The 19,684-nt window shown below is 30.1% G+C and overlaps 1 protein-coding gene across 1 annotated transcript in view; it reads right to left on the bottom strand.

Annotated features, from left to right (window-relative positions):
* The window catches only part of LOC117180200 (neural cell adhesion molecule 2-like), a 302,748-nt gene that overhangs the window by 42,821 nt on the left and 240,243 nt on the right, over positions 1-19,684 (bottom strand). Inside the window, exons 6-9 of the mRNA XM_033372581.1 lie at positions 15,439-15,714; positions 12,667-12,820; positions 6,720-6,982; positions 3,658-4,030 (exon numbers count right to left, since the gene is read on the bottom strand). Coding sequence (XP_033228472.1) covers positions 3,658-4,030; positions 6,720-6,982; positions 12,667-12,820; positions 15,439-15,714 — 1,066 coding nt within the window. The remainder of the gene's footprint in view (positions 1-3,657; positions 4,031-6,719; positions 6,983-12,666; positions 12,821-15,438; positions 15,715-19,684) is intronic.

Here is a 19,684-nt window from a genome sequence, read left to right as displayed (position 1 = left end):
TTTTTTAACCAAAAAACAACGAATTTTCAAACATAGAAATGAATTTTAAGGTTAACAGATCAGTCTTGCACCAAAAAAGGAACTTTTAAATTTAATTTTTAACCAAAATTTAAATTTATAACAAAAGAAATAAATTTTCTACTAAAATAGTTCAACTTTAAACTCAAAAGAAAAATTTCCTACAAAGTATTTCAATTTTAAATCAAAAAGTGACTTTTTAACCAAATATTAACATTTTTAATATTAACATATATAATATTTTTAATAATAATAATTCTTTTTCTCCTGTTTTCAAGAAACTTTCCCTTTTTCTTGTTCTTCCGCTTAAATGAGAACTGAATTAATAGAACCAAACTATTTTTGGTCAAAATTTCATTTCCTCCGATGGAGAGTCTAGTATTACATTTTTGGTTTGGAACGCTCCTCATTTGGTTAAAGGTTTGACTGTTTGATTAAAAATTGATTTTTTTGTAATGTAACTATTTAAAAAAATTCCTTTTATTTTTGGAGGAAAATTAATTTTTCAACTGAAAATATAATTATTCTACTTTAGGTTGAAACTTTATCTTTTTAGTCAAAAATTAACTCTTTGGTTAAAAAAGCATATACTTTATAAAAACTTTATTTTTTTGTTGAATTAAACATCTGGGTTAAAAATGTATCATTTATAGTTCAAAAATCAGTTCATTCAATTATTTGTTTGAAAATTTCACCACGCTGTCAGGCATTTTTTCCCCTAGAAAATTGAACTATTTTGCAGAAAAATTCGTCTTTTGAGACTGAAATTCATCTTTTGTGGTAATAAAATAATATTTTTTGGTTAAAAATGGACATTATTTCGTATAGAATAAACTTTTTTGTTTAAAATTTAACTTTTTGGGTTGGAAATTTAACTATCTTCTCAATAAATTATTTTTTGGTATAAAAATTAGTCTGTTTTGTTAACGTCATCTTTGTTGGTCGTAAATTCAACTATTGTTTTGATAACTTGTCCCTTTTGTTTGAAGATTTAACTTTTTATTGTAAATGCAACTGTTTGGTTAACAATTAATTGTTGTGAAAATTTGATCTCCTTTCGACAAAAATAATCTTTATTGCTTGAAAATTCAACTATTTTTTTTGATCATGCAATGTATTTCAATTTCAAGTATTGTGAATTTAAAGTGCTTTATATTGAATTTATAATGGTGTCTACAATAGTTTTATTTTAAATAAAAAAATGAGTCATTAAATATTCCTCTATTTTCGTAAAACGCAGAATAAACACGAAATCAGTGTTGAAACAGTGGGGTAAGAAGCTCCACAAAAAATTCCATAAAAACTATCTGTCACTCAGGCCCTCAAGGTTTGCAACTCTCGGCAGAATGACAAAATTTCCAGAAATAAAATTGTATAAAATGATATCGATATCTTGAAAGATGCTGGTGTTTTTTGTATAAATCTTGTCCTACGTAATACCCTTAGACTTTCATGATTAGGGTTGGTATTTCTCCGCTGAAAGGAAGGTTTTAAAAATGTCCCATTGTTAGATGATCTTCTGCTGATTTGCAATAATGATCCTTCGTAAATTGCATTAAAGTGACGGCGGATATGATCGCGATTGGGCAAATAGTCCAAGCGGACGCGTCAGTGTTGCAATTAGTCGGTTAACCGCCCCCACACAACCCTGGGGGTGGTTAAAGGACACGAGGCGCGGCTTGTAATGCTGAACGCAGCACAACGCAACCACAGGTATCGGCGGTCTCTGCGGACCTTGCAATTAACAAAACAGATTACTCTCAATCAACGAACACCTATCCAGGTACGCACCCCGTTACGTTTGCTTTTGTGAAACGAGCAGTCAAACTTGGAATTCCAAATTGGAATTTCCAATCACCTTGAAATCCAATACTAATTGTGAATTACTTCCTTCCTTGATTTTTCTATCAAATAGATCTCGTTTCAACTTCAGGATTCAATATTTTATTACATCTGATGTAAGCTTTAATATATAAGGTAAGTGTGGGTATTGCTGCGGATAAAAAATCAAGACAACAATTGAAAATAAAAAACAAATGTTTGAATGAGACATTCGTTATCCATTAATTCGTGAATCAATATCTAGCACTTAATTTATATAAATCAGTCGTTAAACCTTGAAAAGAAATCATATTTACGTGAAAAATGCGAATCTAAACAAAATTTTCTGTGTGGGTAATACTGCGGGTTTGCATTATTTACTGCGCGCCAACTACTGCGGTGATCCAATCACTGCGCTGGTAATACTGCGATTTTATTTTAAGTGAAGTTGCAAATATTTTGATAAATTTAAGTTATGCTTACTTATAAATTTATTAACAATTTTTTTAAATTAAAATATTGCAACAGAAGAGACACACTGCGAGTTTTACAGTCATCATCACTGGTGACTAAGACAGGTTAGTTTGGAGATTATGTAATAGCGCCTGGAAGACCTCTGCAATTTATTCATGATGGCAAATTGTGTGCCAAATACTACTTTAGTAAAAAATATATTGAATAAATTAGTAAAAAACATAGATAATTGATTTGTTTCATTGTTGATAAGTATAAATATATCACATAATAATTTTCTGAATTGCTTCAAAGCATTATATACATTCAGAACATTTTAAATAATTAATCACATTTGGAACCGCAGCAAATAGTGCATATGCAGTAATACCCACACTTACCCTAGTTTGCATTAAAAGGAATCTGTATTACCATCAGAGACAGTTACCATCGTTCATTGTAGATATTACTCCACAATCCGTGCAGTTAGAAATCAACACTATCGATCAAGTTAACTCATTAAATAACATAAAAAATACCTAACGTAATTGCACGTCGAGTGCTTTTTAATAACGCTGTTAGAGAGTTCGGAAAAAGAATCTTTTTGGTTTAAAAGGCTTGAACGACTTTTGTGAACGGCAGTCATAATTTAAGAAGACGTTACTTTGTATGACTAACTCCGTCTGCATAAAAGAAAGAAAGGGGAAGAGTAAAGACATGCAAATAGAATCAGTTTGTCATGTGTCAACGTCTAAACGGCGATAAGGAAACTTTCCGACATATGTTTTCATGTAGCGATAGCTTCAACATGAAACAAGATTTCTAACTATACTTATAACTTTGCTGACCATCTGATGCTAAAGTCGACCTACTATATTGGATTTCTTTAGAGGGTTTTTTATTAGGCCGTCACATTTAATGTTTAATTGTCCAACACAAAAATGAAACTGGACACCATTTAAAGAAAATTAAAAGAAATATTCTTTTATCTTTAATAGGTGTCGAGTAAGGATCCTTCAAAGTAACCGGGTTGCATTTCAAAAAATGGCTGAAAGCAAAAATCTGAAGTTTGCAACTGTACTTTGGAACCTGATAATTTTTCAAAGGAAATAATCTGTATATTGATTAGCGTAGAACTAATTTCCAATAATTGATCGAACAAAAATTTTTTCAAATACTTTTATGAATTATAATACTACAAATATTTACCACCTATTGCAATACTTGAAATTTTTTTAGCAATAATAATCTTATCCAGATTTTTTTATAGGGCCTTTTGTAATTTTTCTATTGAAGTAAATTGTGAAAATATTGAAGTTTAAGGTTTTAACTCAGATTATTTAATTCGCCACTCATTTTTCTCACCTGTCTTGTACATGGCGACGCCTTTCAGAGTCACTGGTTCCAATACAGTTGGTTCACTGCGCCCTTTCGAGTTAACAGCATACAGGAACAATTTATAACTTTTTCCCGTGGTGAGACCAGCAACTTCAAAAAGGGGTCCATTTGGACTCGCTGCAACAGTTTTGTTCAAAATAATGGGTCCATCGTTGTCATCATCATCGGTTACTACTTCCAGATGGTAACTTTGAATTGGCAATCCACCATCGTAGCCCTCAAGACAACGAACCATGAGGCCTGTTCCCGATTTGGAACCGTTTTCTTCCAAATCTATCGGAGAAGACATTTCTGTAGCAGTGCAATTATGTAAAACGTATGGACGCCCTGCCGCTATAACCTGAAATAAAGAAAAAATTCTTTCTTTGTATATTTTTAGTTTTTATAATCTTGAATTTTTTCGTATTTGTATGCATCAATACATGTCCCAGGTAGGTTGATATGTTTTTCGGAAAATACTTCAATTTTAACCTGAAAGATCTTCAGAAGGAGTAACAGTGAACAATCTCTCCCAAGGCATTTTTAATTTATTTCTTGTGAAATGTAGATTTAAGCCCTTTCCCTTTGTCCGTCAACACATTTTCAACAATTTAAAATTAACAGATATATTTATTATATTTCATCGTGTACAAGTTTAGAGGAAAGGATTATTAATAATATGAGATCTCCCTTCTTAAGCTGTGATCCGGATCCAAAACAAAAATAGCTACCTTCAAATACTCCCCCTCACCCCTCACTATAATACGTCTTATTAAATATAATTGAGTTACTCACTGAGTTACTTATAATTATAAGTTATTGAAATAAAAATTAACAATTGAAGCAATCTGGACTTGAAATATTTAACGTCCTATGAAATCTTTTCTAGATCATTGGAATCCTTTAAAACACTAGCAGACGGCATTCAAAATCTCTTAAAATTTCTGAAATCCTCGAGAATCTCATAAAATCCATCAAAATCACTTTAAAATCCCTTGGAATCTTTTAAAATATCCTTAAACCTTATTGATACTATAGAATCCTTTTGCATATTACAAAAATCTTCGAAACCACGTCAAATTTGTTTGAATGCTTTAAAATAATTAAAATTCTTAGAAATCCGAAAAAAATTTTGTAGTCTCTTGATAATTTCTTAGAATCATTTAAAGTAACTTGTAAAAGGTTTAAAACTCCTAAAAATTAATTCAATCCCCAGAAGCATCATAAAATGTATTAAAATTCGTTCAAAATCTCTTGCAATCTTTTAAGATATACTAATACCTTATGGGCCCTATAAAATCCTTTAAAATATTACGAAACTCTTTAAAACCGCATAAAATGTTTTGATATATCCCTAAATAATTAAAATCTTTGGAAATTCCTAAACATTTCTTAATCTAGTAAGAATACATTGAAACCGATTAAAACACCCTACAATATTTCAAATATATTTTGATCTTTAAGAGTCCCTTGAAAAATGTCAAAGTTGTTTAAAATTCCTTGTAATCTTTTAAAATACCCTAAAATCTGTTCAATTCTTTCAAATATTTGGAAATCCCTTCATAGGAAGCGTCGAATAATTCAGGCTTTTTTTGTCGGAAGGAGGTCTGGGAAAACTTACCCTGTGCTAATATAAAGTATCAAACTATGCACATTAGTTCATTATTATTACCTTTATTTTCGTCTTATATTTTAATACATTGCTTGAAATGGTTTGAATTCCTTGCAATTAATTGCGTATCGTACATAGTCTTTTAAAACTTCGTTTAAAACGAATCACGGCCGTCCTTAAAATTCTTTGTGGTTCTTTCAAATCTCTTAAAATCGTTTGCAATATTTTTAATTTTTATGAAATCCCTTTAAATGCTCAAAATCACAATAAAATCCACTGACAGCCTTAAAAATTCTTGAAAATACTCCTGTATCTCTAGAACTGAAATACCGTCACTTTTTTTAAACAATTTCAGAATTTTTTAAAAACGCCTAAAAGTTATTAAAATTCTTTAAAATTTGTTTAAATCTTGTTTACAATAAAATTCCTTTAAATATTAAAAGTTCCACGAAATTCTTCGACTTTATGGAAGATAAATTTAAATATATTTTTGGGAAACATTACAATTATTTAAAATTATTCAAATTCTTGACAATTTTATCAAATAATAATTATAATAATAATTAAAATACTAATCTCTTTCGACGAATAATTAGAGCTAAGTGATAACTCGAAATTACTTTCTTTCTCATTTTCTGTAAATTAGAAAAAATATTTATGCAACTTTTGTGTCAATATTTTGGTTTTTGGGGACATGCCGCACAATTGGCAAGGGTTCTTCTTAGAGATTGGTTTCACTATCACAATGCTTCTTTCATGATTCGGTAGAATTAGGTAATGATTCTAAATTTTTTTTGTTTTCTTGCGGAAGATTACTTATTTTTAAGAGGTCATGTTTAACAACAAAATAATAAAGTTATGCGACTCTTTCTGATTAAAAACTGGCGTTTTTTTGCACGCGACGTACTTTTGGCAAGAGCTGTTGTTGAAGGTGGTTGCTTCTTTCAGGATGTTATTTCTACCGTTTTATTAAGCTAATTGATAGTTGAAAAACACTTTTTTGTTTAACTAAAATTAAAGATATTAATTTTGTGAAGTTTTTTGTATCTTCTGTAAAATAAAAGTTTTTGCACTTTAGCTCAGATGCCGCCGGTCCACTCATTGATTAAAAATTCTATTTAACTTCTGATTTATAATTTCTTAATAACAAGTTTCTAAAATAAGCATTCATCTTCTATCTTTTCTTCAGCAGGGTAAATAGTATTAATATTTCTGACATTAATATTAACTATAAAATGATAAATCGTTAAAATCAACTTTGGATTCGTTTATTTCTCAGCTGCCTTGTTCAGCATCTTAATTAATCTGCGAAGAAGAAATGAGTAACTCAGTCTGGAAGAAGATCGACGTTTCGTTTTTCAGGGGGAGACGAGACTTGTTCGTAGTCCTGATAAATTGTTCGAGGAATAAAAGTAATAAAATTCGGACTGAGACTCACTTGGAACAGACAGGGCGTCCGTTGCCTGCCCACCTGGTTACTCGCCCAGCAGGCAATCGTTCCGTAATCCATATCTGTGGCAGGCGTGTAGTTCAATATAGAATTGTGCTCAGGCCGTTCATTTAACTCCCCAGAGTTGTTGAAGGTCCAATGGAATGTCAAGGGTGCGGGATGGCTATCCACTGTACAAACTAATGACACAGTTTCCTGCTTTAAGGCACCTACCACCACCTCTGCTTTGTTCTCCTTGCATACTGGTGTATCTGTAAACAAACAAACAGAAAAACGCTGGTGTTAATTTTGTTGCAACTCATTTCTCAATGGGCTCGAAAAACATTTTGCAGTCTGTAGTATGTCAATGTTTAGTTTTAACTATTGTTCTCTTTTATGGAATACGGTGGAGACATATTGTTCTTGACACATCTCATCATGTGAGTAAGTGTAAATTGGGCTAGTGCAATGTGCAGCATCAGATGAGGATTGACAGTCACCATGATAGTTACATTATAATTTTGTTCGAGAGCCTTAATAATCATTTCCGGGTAAATTAATAATTTTTCAGTTTTGAAGGTTTTGATAAATTGTTGGTACATGCAGTTTCATATTAGGACAATCTTTTTTTTAATTTATAGGGCACACATGAGACCCAGTTTCTTTGATCCAATAATGCCACTGACATTTCCAATGTTAAGATCGAATGGCTCCTTGATTTGAAGTCCCAAGGATTATTGATGAGAGATTTAAAGAGAAAGCCAATAATTAGTTTAGGGATTACGATGGATAAAACCCCTTACGGCCAACAGGCTGCCAACCTCATCAATTTTGATCAATAAGTAGTTTAGTCATGACTTTTTACTCATAATAATCGAATTTTACGTTATCCTAATGATTGCTATGAAATATTTCTCTAAGTCATAGTATATCCATTGTTCTTCCAGTTTCTAAAGTCATCAAAAGTGTTATTTAGATTTCTTTAACTCAAAACGAAAAACTTAAACAATTCAGTTAGCATTCTTTTTCTGAATGGAAATTTTTAATAAGAATTAATCAATTAATTCTTGCAAGTCTTATATTTGCACGCTTGAACATAGCTGCCCTTTTAAATAAGGCGTACCGTTGCTTAAAACCAAATTTGTAATTTGAATCGCAAATCTGACTTTGTTAAAAACATTAGAAATAATATTAAATGTATCATTCCAAGTGTACAAAATCGACATTAAAATCGTACATATAAAATTTCACATATATTCATGTTAATAACTGACTATTAAAATAAGTTATGACTTGTTCGTGACATTCCGGTTTTAGTTTCAATGTCGTGATGATTAGGACTAACATAAGATGTAAAGTACTGTTTTTATTTAAAGTAACCAATACTTGCTGTGGAATGAAAGAAAATTAAATATAGGTGATGATGAATATTCCTGCTCCATTCATTACTATTTATTTTGACTAAATACGAAGAACAAAATTGCATTGACCTTCTTGAATGATAGATGATAATTCTGTACAACACTACAGGATACTCGAAATGAAACAAAACGGTCTCAAAATTTCGATTTTCACCTGGATTTTCAAAACGAGGCAATAATTTTTTTGATTGCAATTCAAACCTACATCTATTTTAGCGTACATTTGAGGATGAACATTTTTCTGTATGATAAAACTTTTTAATATATCCCTTTTTATTTGAATATTCTATAAAGTCTTAAAAAAACTTCTTCTGAAAAAAAGCTCAATATCATGAGAGTTTTATTGAGAGAAAAAATTATATTTTTATCGCCTTTGACAGGTTTATGCGTGCCATAAAAAATATTTTTATCTTTGGTATTTTCCACCAAGAAAACTGCCATTTCAAGAAAAAGCTCTTCGTTGTAATTTACTCCCCGTAGAAATATGGCAGGCATTATATCTCCACATTTCATTTTATGTAATGGAAAGTGGATCAGATCTGAACTGGGCTGGACTAGCCTGTCAGGGTGATATGAAGAAACTACTTATTTCGATCAAGTTCTTTTTTATTTAAATTCTATCACACATTGAGTATATTTTTAAAAGCTGATTTAAGAATCAGTACGCGCATTTCTAGAAATGCTGCAAGCTGTAATAAGGATTAGTATCTTTACTGGCGAAGATGTGTTGGGGGCTACTTGTCCTAGTTTAGATTTCTGATAAGCTATGATCTCGAGGGGAAACTTCATGATTTGACTTTTATTTTGAATCGAAAAGCGTTTTCACTTTTTAAAAAGCCTTTATTTGGACCACCTTAATGCTTAAACATCAAAAGTATTGTTGGACTTACGACAGTTTTCATGGAAAACCAATCAGCGTCTGATTTGGGCCAGATGCAATATTAGAGTCTGCTTGGAGAATAACACATCTCTGGTAGGATAATAACCAGTGAATGTATGCAAATGGAAAGTACCTTATGAGCCAATTACTTACAATCGTGCATGTTCTACGGCCCGTGCGAGGAGTGTGGAACAGTTTTAGCCCGTGTCAGTAGCGCAAAGTTAAAGTCCTTGACGGTGGTAGACTCGATTTGCAGGTGCAAATGGAAGGATCAAGACAGGAACGATCGAGTTCTATTGTCGAACAAGGGTTAAAATATCATAGTGTTACCGCAGTCAGCCCACTTTAGTTCCAACTTTCGCCATCACGAGCGAAACCGACACCAATACAAGCAACCGTAGCCTGGCTTAGCACATTGCCAGGCTGCGTTCACCCACACATGAATATTCAGCTACGTTTTACATACATTGAATATGCATCGCAGTCCTTCCTTCCCTCTTAGGTCATTTACAAGATGCAGATACGCCAGGCTACCACTGGGGGGCACTACTATTCTAATAGAATAACCCGTGCTCTGTGTTTCAGAGAAAACCGCTCTGTCCCACGCCCACGCCCTCTCCCACAACCCCCAACCCCTAACCCTTAAGCTCCTCGCTCCTCTTTCTCTCACCTTTACTTCTTCACCCCTACCTCCTCCCTTTGAGGCGTTGCTTCCCCTTTAGCTTCTGAACTCGAGCGAGCTACTTGTCCGCGCCATCGATTAAGTAATTACCAAAGACTCGCGAGTTTGCGGACGGACAACATGGCAAATTAGGGAATTGCGGGCGAGATAAGGCTACTAATTATAATCGATCGAGACGACACGACACTTTTTCTCGAGGCTTGACCTGTAACCTTATACGTGCTGTAGGCGTCCTTCAATTAAGCATAATGAAAAAATGATAGGACGTTCAAACTTTTGGGGTCAGAGCTCATTCTATATATATATATTTATTGTTCAGAAGCATTTTATGTATGTTTTTTTATCGTATAATATTTTTAATGATGAAATTAAGAACTTCCATGAATGTCTTTATTAATTATTAGTTTTTTAAACAATTTTTTATTGGCTCTATATAACTTTTGACTGAAATAGGGCAGAAAAATGTAGCTTTTTGCAAATTTTGTCAACAAGTTTCTACATAACTCGATCACAGGAATTTGGGAAACATTATTTTAAATTCCATGTGTGTGTTTGTGGTTGCAACTTTTTTTTTTGTCAGACGAATTGTAGGTTGGCTTGGTATCCAGATCTGATAGGAATTTGAGCTAGATAGGCTATTTTGAACTGGTTTTTTTGTGTAGAAATTTCACAACAAAATTATCCCTTGTTTATATGAAAAAACTTTTTTCATATTCAAAATATACTAGGGCGATATCTAGTATATTTGTTCGCGTCTTTGAGACGTCAAATAATCAATTCACAAACCTCCCATAACCCTTCAGGTCAGATTTATAAAGCTTTAAAGAAATGTGTCTTCTGTTTTCGTGAGACAAAGTTTTTCGTATTATGAATACTACAGTAATGGATCTAAAATATGTTTGTTCACGTCACTGAGACATGTGGACCTATTATCAAAACCTTCCACGACCTATGGCAATGTAAAACTTAAAAAAATATGTTATTCTAATGTTTGATACTTTATTAATCTTGGGAATAAAACAGTAATTTACGTGATATATTTGTTGGCATGTCCGAGACGCGTGAATTGACCTACTGAAGAACTTTTGGTGACCATTCTTGATCAATAAGTAGCAACTTAGAAATAAAAAAAAGTTACATTTTTTATATCGTTCACTGTGACAAAAAGCATCGATTGAAATTTTAATATGCTCTCAGATTTTCAGAAAGACAGGAACGCAAGCTTGAAAAATATTGAAAGAGTCATTTTTTTGTTAGAAAAATCTGCTATTATGAGAAAGCAAATAATTACACCCATAGTGAATATACCCATAGTGCTGCGCAGCGTTATTTTAATTTGTTAAAATCATTTTTCATAATAGAAACCTATCTTTCGACTGAAACGGAGCAAAGAATGGTAATTTCTTATAAATTACTCAACAAGTTTTATTAGATTCTCCTATAATGACATATTTCATTACTTTCCCTTAATTCAGTAAACAATTTACTCTTGTTTAAACACTTTCACTGATAAATTGTTCACCTTTTTGAGTGAAAGGATAATTATTTAATCGTTTGTATTGATTTTCCTTTTGAATAAAATAGTTCAATTCACTCAGAGGTGTACATTTTTTATAATTTGTAGAAAAAATTGTTTCAGCAAATAAAAATTGATATAAAAATTATGAAAAGTAATTAAATACGTTTAAATAGAGGGATATAATGAAATTTCTTTAAAAATTAGAAAAAACTGCACTTTTCTTCGAAAATTCGATCATTTATATTTTTTGAGCCACGTTAGGAAACAATAGGATGGCCCTTAATTTTTAAAATCAGATTTCCTTTATTGTCAACACCTATTTTGGTGCGAATGTAAAAAAATATGATTTTCCATATTTGAACAAAATCGGTTAATATTAACCCATGCACCAAGGACCATAAAATTTCCAACTGATTTAACAGGAGAAGTAATTTCAACGCAAAAAAGGTAGTTCTAAAGAAGTTTATAATAAATTTTCTTCTTCAGAATACTTCCGCGAATAATAATTTTGAAACAATTTTTCATTGAATAAATAATAACAGCATAATTACAAATTTTTAATAAGTAACATAATAAGCTATTTCCGCAAATTTCAAAATTGTTTTTCAACGGCAATTAATTATTCTATTTTATTTATATAATATTTTCATATTTATTTAGATCAGATGAAACGGGTTGATGAATTCCCTAAAGTTGATTGAATCGAATTAAAAAATAAAATGTCAAAATATACAATCTAACGTTCTGGAAATAAAAATAAGAACACTATAATTTATATTACTATTTATATTGCAAAATTAGTTGAAATGAAATTCTAAAAATTATTCTCTACGAAGCTGAAAACCATCCACCCTTTCTCATTTTTTATGAAAAATATGAAATGATTAATTTAGCAGCTTTGTACAACATTCTGAAGCGGATTACCCATGGAAATCATCCAAGGACTTATTACCCACTTCTTTTTTATTCTTTTCTATTAACTCTCCTTTCACCTATCAAAGGCGGTTAAAAAAAATGAATAAGTTATTTAGTTTTTTAAGACTTATAATTCTTGTACAATCTGAATTTGTTTGTCGAATAAATACCATTATTTATTATTTTAAAGTTTGCAAAAATATTTGTCTGATTATATGACTTAAAAGCGAACTTTTGAAAGACCTTCCGACCTCCTTTCTAACTCATAAAAAGGGCTCCTTTATCTTTTTTAAATAACCGTTCCACTTCAACTTCCTTTTGCGAATTACTGTCTTCTCTCAGAGACGAAATTTACGCTGCGATGAATCGCAACCTTTTTTGTTCCTAACCAGGATTTTCTTTTCATACATATATTAAACTTTTTTTAAATGTTAACTTGTATACACAACTTTAAAAACAAAATACAAAAATTTAATCGTAACTAATTTAGAAACTTTACTACCCAAGAGAGTATATTTTTATAACTATTTGGAACTTACACATTATCTTCAAAGTGACAGGATTACTGTCTGTTTTTCCCTCGTTGTTAACAGCTCGACAGGTGTAATCCCCGGCTGAATTTCGAGTAAGGCTTTGTAGAACTAAAGAACGGTCATTCAAGAGGATGCCGGTCGTTCCTTTTAGTTCCTTTCCCTATGAAACAAAAGACGCAAATTTCCATTTAGACTGCACGCAAAACGTTCTATTAAGAGCCTATTTTATTATTATATAATTTTTGTCAGGAAACAGTATCGTACTGCCTAACTTCCTATGTATCCAAAAAAAGATTGACGTTACTTCATTTGTCGTGTTTTAGTTAATACTCATAATTTATATGAGATAAGTTACAGTATGTGACACTCCTCCACCCCTTAGATCGTCCACGAGAAGAATTTTGTGCGAAATATTTTTCTGAACGGAAATAATTTTTTTTTTAACGAAAGGAGAGCTGTTCAAAATCAGTGATGTAAAGCAACTTCTTTCTTTCAACTAGTTAATTTTTCGGTCATTTTTATAAATAAGTAACGAATTGGTAACTAGTTATGTTTTTTCTGTGAGGATTAGGATGAAAATCGTTACTTTTTTATTCACCTTGGAAATGTAGTTTACACGTCTTAATTATAACAATGACTCAATTCTATTGCTTTTGTGACAAGTTTCTGATTTTCACTATTAAAACTCTGGCCGCAGATTTTCCAATGAATCTTCATTACAACAGGAATCATATTGAAGTCAAAAAGGGGCAGAATGAAAGACAAAGCTTTCGAAAAATTTTAGTGTCCAAAATAAATAAAGAATGCACAAATAATAAAATATTTTAAAAATTAAAATTTTTAATAAGTTTATTTATTTATTTTTAAAAGAATAATAGGTAGCTCAGTTTAAAATAGACCTCTATTATATTATATGTTACACAGGGCTTCAACACACTAGTTTTCTTGAACAAGTGACCTATTTAAACCTAAAAGGTTACCAAAGTTACTACTTTTCGTTTGACTTTGAAATCATTCAACAGCAGTCGATCAAATTTATAGTAATTCAAGATCAAATAAAACTTGCAAATAAGTAGAATAATATCCAAAATATTCCACTCATTTAGAAAAATTGCAGTCAATTTGGAATTCGAAAGAATTTCTTAAAATATCCAACAATTCAAGATGAGTTAAAGACTTCAGGTCAATTAAAAGAAAACTAATAAAAAATTTTAAAATAAATTCAATAGGGTAGAATTTAGTGAATTTAGAACAATTTAAGTGAATCCCAAGGAATTCAGCTAAAATTAAAAAAAAGAGAATTTCAAATAAGTAAATTTTTATTAGAAAATTCCTCATGAATTATTAAGAATTCTGGTTGAATTTGACATCAATTCAAATGAATTGAAACAAAGTATAAAATTCCAAAAGTTTCACTCATTTCAGTAAAATTGGAATGAATTTCGAAGAATTTAGAAGATTTCAGGAGACTGATAAAATTCGTAAAAAGTTGAGAGATTAGAATAGAACGAAATTTTAAACTTCGAAAATTTTTCATTGGATTGAGTAAAGTAAAATCTAATCAAATTAGGGATAAATTTAATAGAACTGGATATAATAGACGTTTCTTAAATTAAAGAATCAAATATAATTCTAGTGAACATAGAGAAATTCAACAGAAATGAAATGAATTCGATAGAAATCATAAGAATTTTATAGAAATTTAAAACTTCAAGAAAAAAAATTAATTATATTCATAAAATTTAGAATACATTAAGAAAAATATAAGGGAATTAAAAAAGTCTTTTGAAATATAGAAGAGTTCGAAATTAGTTTAAAAGATTTTAGTGTGAGTTAAATAAATAAAAAATTAAGGAATTAAGTGAATGCAGATAAATTAGATTGATTTAAAAAATATTCAAGAGAATTCCAAAGTGTTCCAATTGTATAGAGTTAAGATAAGAATATTGAGAACTCAGAGTGGACTCCAAGCATATGAATATGATTTAAAAAAAAAACAAATCGTCTATTACTGCTAAAGTAACCAGTACGAATTGCATGATGGAAAAAAGAAACTGCGTTTCAAAGAAACACTTCTTAACTTTTTTATGAGTAGCTCGACGGGACAATGAAAATTTTGTTCTAGAAAATATTTTTTACCTGTTTTTGGTTAAATTGTCATTGGGTACGAGGTAAATAAATGATTGACATGTCAGTGTATCAAATTAATTTTTCTAATTTTAGGTTGCAAGGAGGAAAGATTAAGTGCTACTAAGTAAACAACTTTTAAATAAATAAGAAAGTGCATGCCTTTGACCAACATAACGAATTAAAATTAATCGTGTTTTTGTTTTGTTTTATAATAATTGGTAGCAATGATTGTCATTATCGCATATTAAATACAACAAAGTTCGGAACTGGTGTACTTTCTATATACTATATTGGAAAACCATCACTGCATAAATCAAAAAATGTTTCAATGACAGTTTTGCATTATTCTTTCATGGATTATATAAAATATAGAATGTTCTTCAATAACTGATCGGAAAGGCTTAGAATATGAATACTTATTTTGTACCAGAAAAGTATAATCTCAATAAAATTGTAGCGTGTTAAAATAGTATAAATAATAGGATAACTGTCTTGAGTATGATATTAATACTTTTCCTACTTGTTCACCATTGATCAATATTATCTTTTAAAAAGTTTTTCTATTCACCTCGTACTGGTTTCCCCCAATTACAACATAAACTGAGATCAAAGTAATATATTTTGAATCTTAATAAATTATTGACTCACGTCTTTGAACCAGGATAATTTGTAAGCTTTGGGATTGGCTCGAACGTGGCATTCAAAATATACGTCGTCGCCTTCTTTGATGTCCTTAGAGTTCAAACGTTCACCCATCCTTAAGGTCACGACTGGTTCATAATGCACGTCCAATAACCATTTATCCTCCATCGCACTATCAGGTATCACTGGATTCTCTGCTCGACAGGTCAAGTATTTGCCATCGTCATCGATACTTGGTACAAAGTTGAGCACGCTGAGGGTATGATTGTTCTTCAGCCCATACTGCAATTTAACGAAGAGGAAGTTATTGACCTATCTAATTGGTGTCGAGGTCTAGTCGAGGGTACTTGTAAGCTTGTTGGTATAAAACCAAGACTCAATTAATTTCTTTAACATGGCCAACCCACTCACAGAGTAATTTTCAAAACTAATAAATGAATTTAATAAACTAGAAAAGACTAACATGAAATATTCAAAAATGACTATTTAAAAAACCTGAGTCTTATCATAACATATCTTAATGTAAGCTAAATCAAGATTATAGTTTAAAAAGCAGAAACAAAAAAAGGACATCTTCGAAAATAACACAATTATGTTGGTAAAAATGTTTTGAAAATAAAAATTCTTATTTATTTATCACAGGGCTCACATACTTTTTTCTTTCATTTTATTATGTAAATATTTAAAAATTTAATCTAATTCTTAAATATTGAACAACTCTATTAAAGAATCGTTCTTTTCGGTTCAAAAGTCAAGTAATTGCTTTGCTCAAAATTCGACAGTTTTCGTATAGAAATCATGCATTTGATTAAAAATGAACCTTTTGTGCAAAATTCTTATCTTCGGGTTAAAAATTCAAATTTCAAATAGAAATGTCGCATTTTTGGCTGAAAATTCAACAATTTGGTTATAAATCAACGTTTCTGTTGAAAATTCATAATTTTTGGATAACGAATTTTTTTTTACTTCTTAAATAAAACAAACATTTTTGGTTGAAAATTTAACTATTTTGGTGAAAATTCTTTTTTTTTTCTAATGAAAATTAATCTCTTTTGGTATGAATTTAATTTTTTGAATAAAAAGGGTAACTTTTTCATAGAAAATGTATGTGTTTTGCTTGAAGTTACAAATATTTGATTAAAAATTCTTCTTGTTGGATTAATTGAACAGTTTTTAATATAAAATTGATAATTTTCTTTGGTTAAAATATCAAATATTTTACTTTTAGTTCAGAATCAATCTTTTTTGTTTAAAATTCTACTGGTTGATTAATAGTTTAACTGCTTTGATAAAAATGTATTTTTTGTTGAATATACATGATTTTAGTTGAAAACTTAACTCTTTAGATTAAAATATTAATCATTCACATTTTCGGTTAAATTTGAAAACTTTTTTGTACCCAATTCGTCTTTTTCGCTTGAAACTTGAACAATTTTGTAGAAAATTTCCCTATGTATTCGAAAATGTATATTTTTTGGATGAATGAAAATATTTTAAATTTTAAATCTTATATTTTGAATTATAAGCGATTAATTTTTTATTAAGAATACCAATTTTTTCGTAAATTTATTTTGAGAAAATGAAATATAAAAAATAAAAGTAGATATATCAAAATGTCTCAAATAAAAAAATTTTTTCCTTCTGACAAAAATTTTGAATTATATCAATAAAAAAATTTAACCACACATAACCGATTTTTCAAATACGAAAATAGCCGTGAATTTTTCAAATTTATGAGGGAAAAAAGCGAATTAGGAAAAAAGCGAGGGAAAAAGCAGGCCGACTCTGTTCCTTGCTTTATTGGACCGCAGTATTCTGGGAAATAAAAAAAATGAGACGGGAAATTCTCTTTCTAAGTACAATGACCGTTTTTTGTTGGAAATGTGATAACTTCAACAATGGTTTATTTTCTTTCTCATTGTGCAGTTTTCATGGATATTAATTTGAAGGTAATTAATTAAATGCACGAGATATTGTTTTAGAAGAGCAATAATAAGAAATAAATAAACTAATTAAACGAGAAAGTAGAATATAATGGAGTAATAGAAGAAGCGAAAGGATTTGGCTAAAGAGGAAAAAGAGGATGAGAATTGGGGCAACATTGACGTGCATTGTTCGCATTCACGATATCATTTTAATGATAGAGAGGCGAGTGGCGAGAACTGTCTGTAACAGGGTATATCCCCGGTTTGAATGAAGATAACGCTTCGTTAGGATGAATGTCATAGATGTTTTTTACTCGTAAAGCTTCTTTTGGCGTTCCTATCTCGTTCGTTCATGATGAACGAATCTAACGATCCAATAAAGCTACAGATTATGGAAAAATACACTCGTACTCATATGAGTAATTCACTAAATTAAACTGTTTCTTCCCCGTAGAGGGTTGCTACAAAATCCCAATTTTAAATTTTCATTCTTCCTTGACTTTTCTATGAACAACTTTTTATTTTCCTTAATCAATAAAAAATTTTCTTTACGGTATAAAAACAATATTACACATTAATACAAAATAAAGTTTGTTTCTAAATATACTTTAAACAATTTTAGTGAAAACAGTAATACAGAATAATATAACGGGTCATCCAGAAATAACGTAAGACATACCTGAAATACAGGCATATTTAAACAAATAGTTGAGGTTTCAACTCAAAAAATATATTTTGAACTCGAAATGTAAGACATGAATTTTCTGTTAAAAAATTTAATGTTTGATAAGAAACAGGAATTTTCAGCAAAATAGTGAAATTTTCAATCAAAATTATTAATCTTCGATAAAAACAAATTCTCAGCGAAAAGTGTAACACCTGATATTTCCATAAACGAATATTACAAATTTTCATTAAAAACAGTGGAATGAAACCAAAAAATTTTAATTTTCAACACAATAGTTGATTCCTTAACTAAATAGATTAATTTTAAAACCAAAAAGAAGAATTTTCAACAGAAGAGGTAAATTTTTTAGTGAGGAAATTTATCAGCCAATAAAGAAAAATAATACCACCAAAACTTTTTAATCTTCAAGAGAAAAAGATAAATTACCTGTAAATTAGTTAAATTTCCAACCGCAAATATGAATTTTTAAACAAAAAGTTGAATTTTCAACCGAAAAGAAGAATTTTCTATTTAAAAAAACCAAAAATTTTTTAACAAGATACATGATTTTTTAACCAAAAGAGTTTCAAAAGAATTTAAGTTTTCAACGAAAAAGTTGAATTTTCAAGCAAACAATTACACTAGTCCACAAATTCAAAAAATGGTTATGTAAATTTAATGGTGCTATAGTTTTCCAATGCATTTTGGCTTGCTAAAGTGGAAATTAAATAGAAAAAGATTGATACTGATTAGTTTTCAAAATTCAGAACTTGAGATATGGATTACAGAGTAAATATATGATCGAAAAATTTAGATTTTTCTTTCAAATTCATATATTAATTTTTCACGAAATAAAATAAATTTACTATAAGATATTTAAATTTTCAAACAAGCAAATAAATTTGAAATCAAACAGATTGAAGCTGAATTTTTAACTGAAGATAAATTTGAAAGCAAAAGTAAAATAGCTAAATTTTCAGTCGAAACAAAAAAAAAATTTATTACAAAATAGTATGATTTTTGGCACAAAAAAAATCGTTTCGAACTAAAATGAGGAAAAATTAGATGAACTTTCTATCTAGTAGCTGAATTTTCAACGAAAAAGATCAATTCTCATCGAAAAATGTAATAGTGTTTCAGCCATGAACGGTTTAAATTTTAAATCAAGCACTACTCACTTTTCGAACAAGAATAATGACTTTTAAACAAAATTATAACAGTTTGAACAAAATAATCAAATTAACATAAACTTCAATTTATGGGAAATTCCCTGACCCTGTCAGATTTTCTTTCACATTCCCTGACTTTCCCTGAAAAGGTGACCGATTACGTAATTTTCCAACATCCGACATCCCATTTTTCATGTGTATAATTTTTTGTACAATTCACGTAATACGGCACCGCTGAATTTAAAAACGTCACTCATTAGAAAAAATCCTGAGAGGTGATAAGTGAGAAGTGGAAAGCGGGAAATGGAAAGTGGGATTTAAGAATATTACGTAATCACGCCCCAGATTTAAATCTATTTTTAGGTGTGCCATGAAGACTAATATTTCTTCATACAGTCTGTCAAGTTAAAGCGTGGGTGGCTTTACTCGCAGTCGGTAAGGTGTATCGACATGATTTTGGTGTCAAAATATTAAGAAAAGCTCCCTCTTTC

Source organism: Belonocnema kinseyi, chromosome 9, assembly GCF_010883055.1.
Source record: "Belonocnema kinseyi isolate 2016_QV_RU_SX_M_011 chromosome 9, B_treatae_v1, whole genome shotgun sequence".
NCBI lineage: Eukaryota > Metazoa > Arthropoda > Insecta > Hymenoptera > Cynipidae > Belonocnema > Belonocnema kinseyi.
Note: the sequence above shows the minus strand (reverse complement) of the source record. Positions and strands in the feature narration are given on the sequence as shown.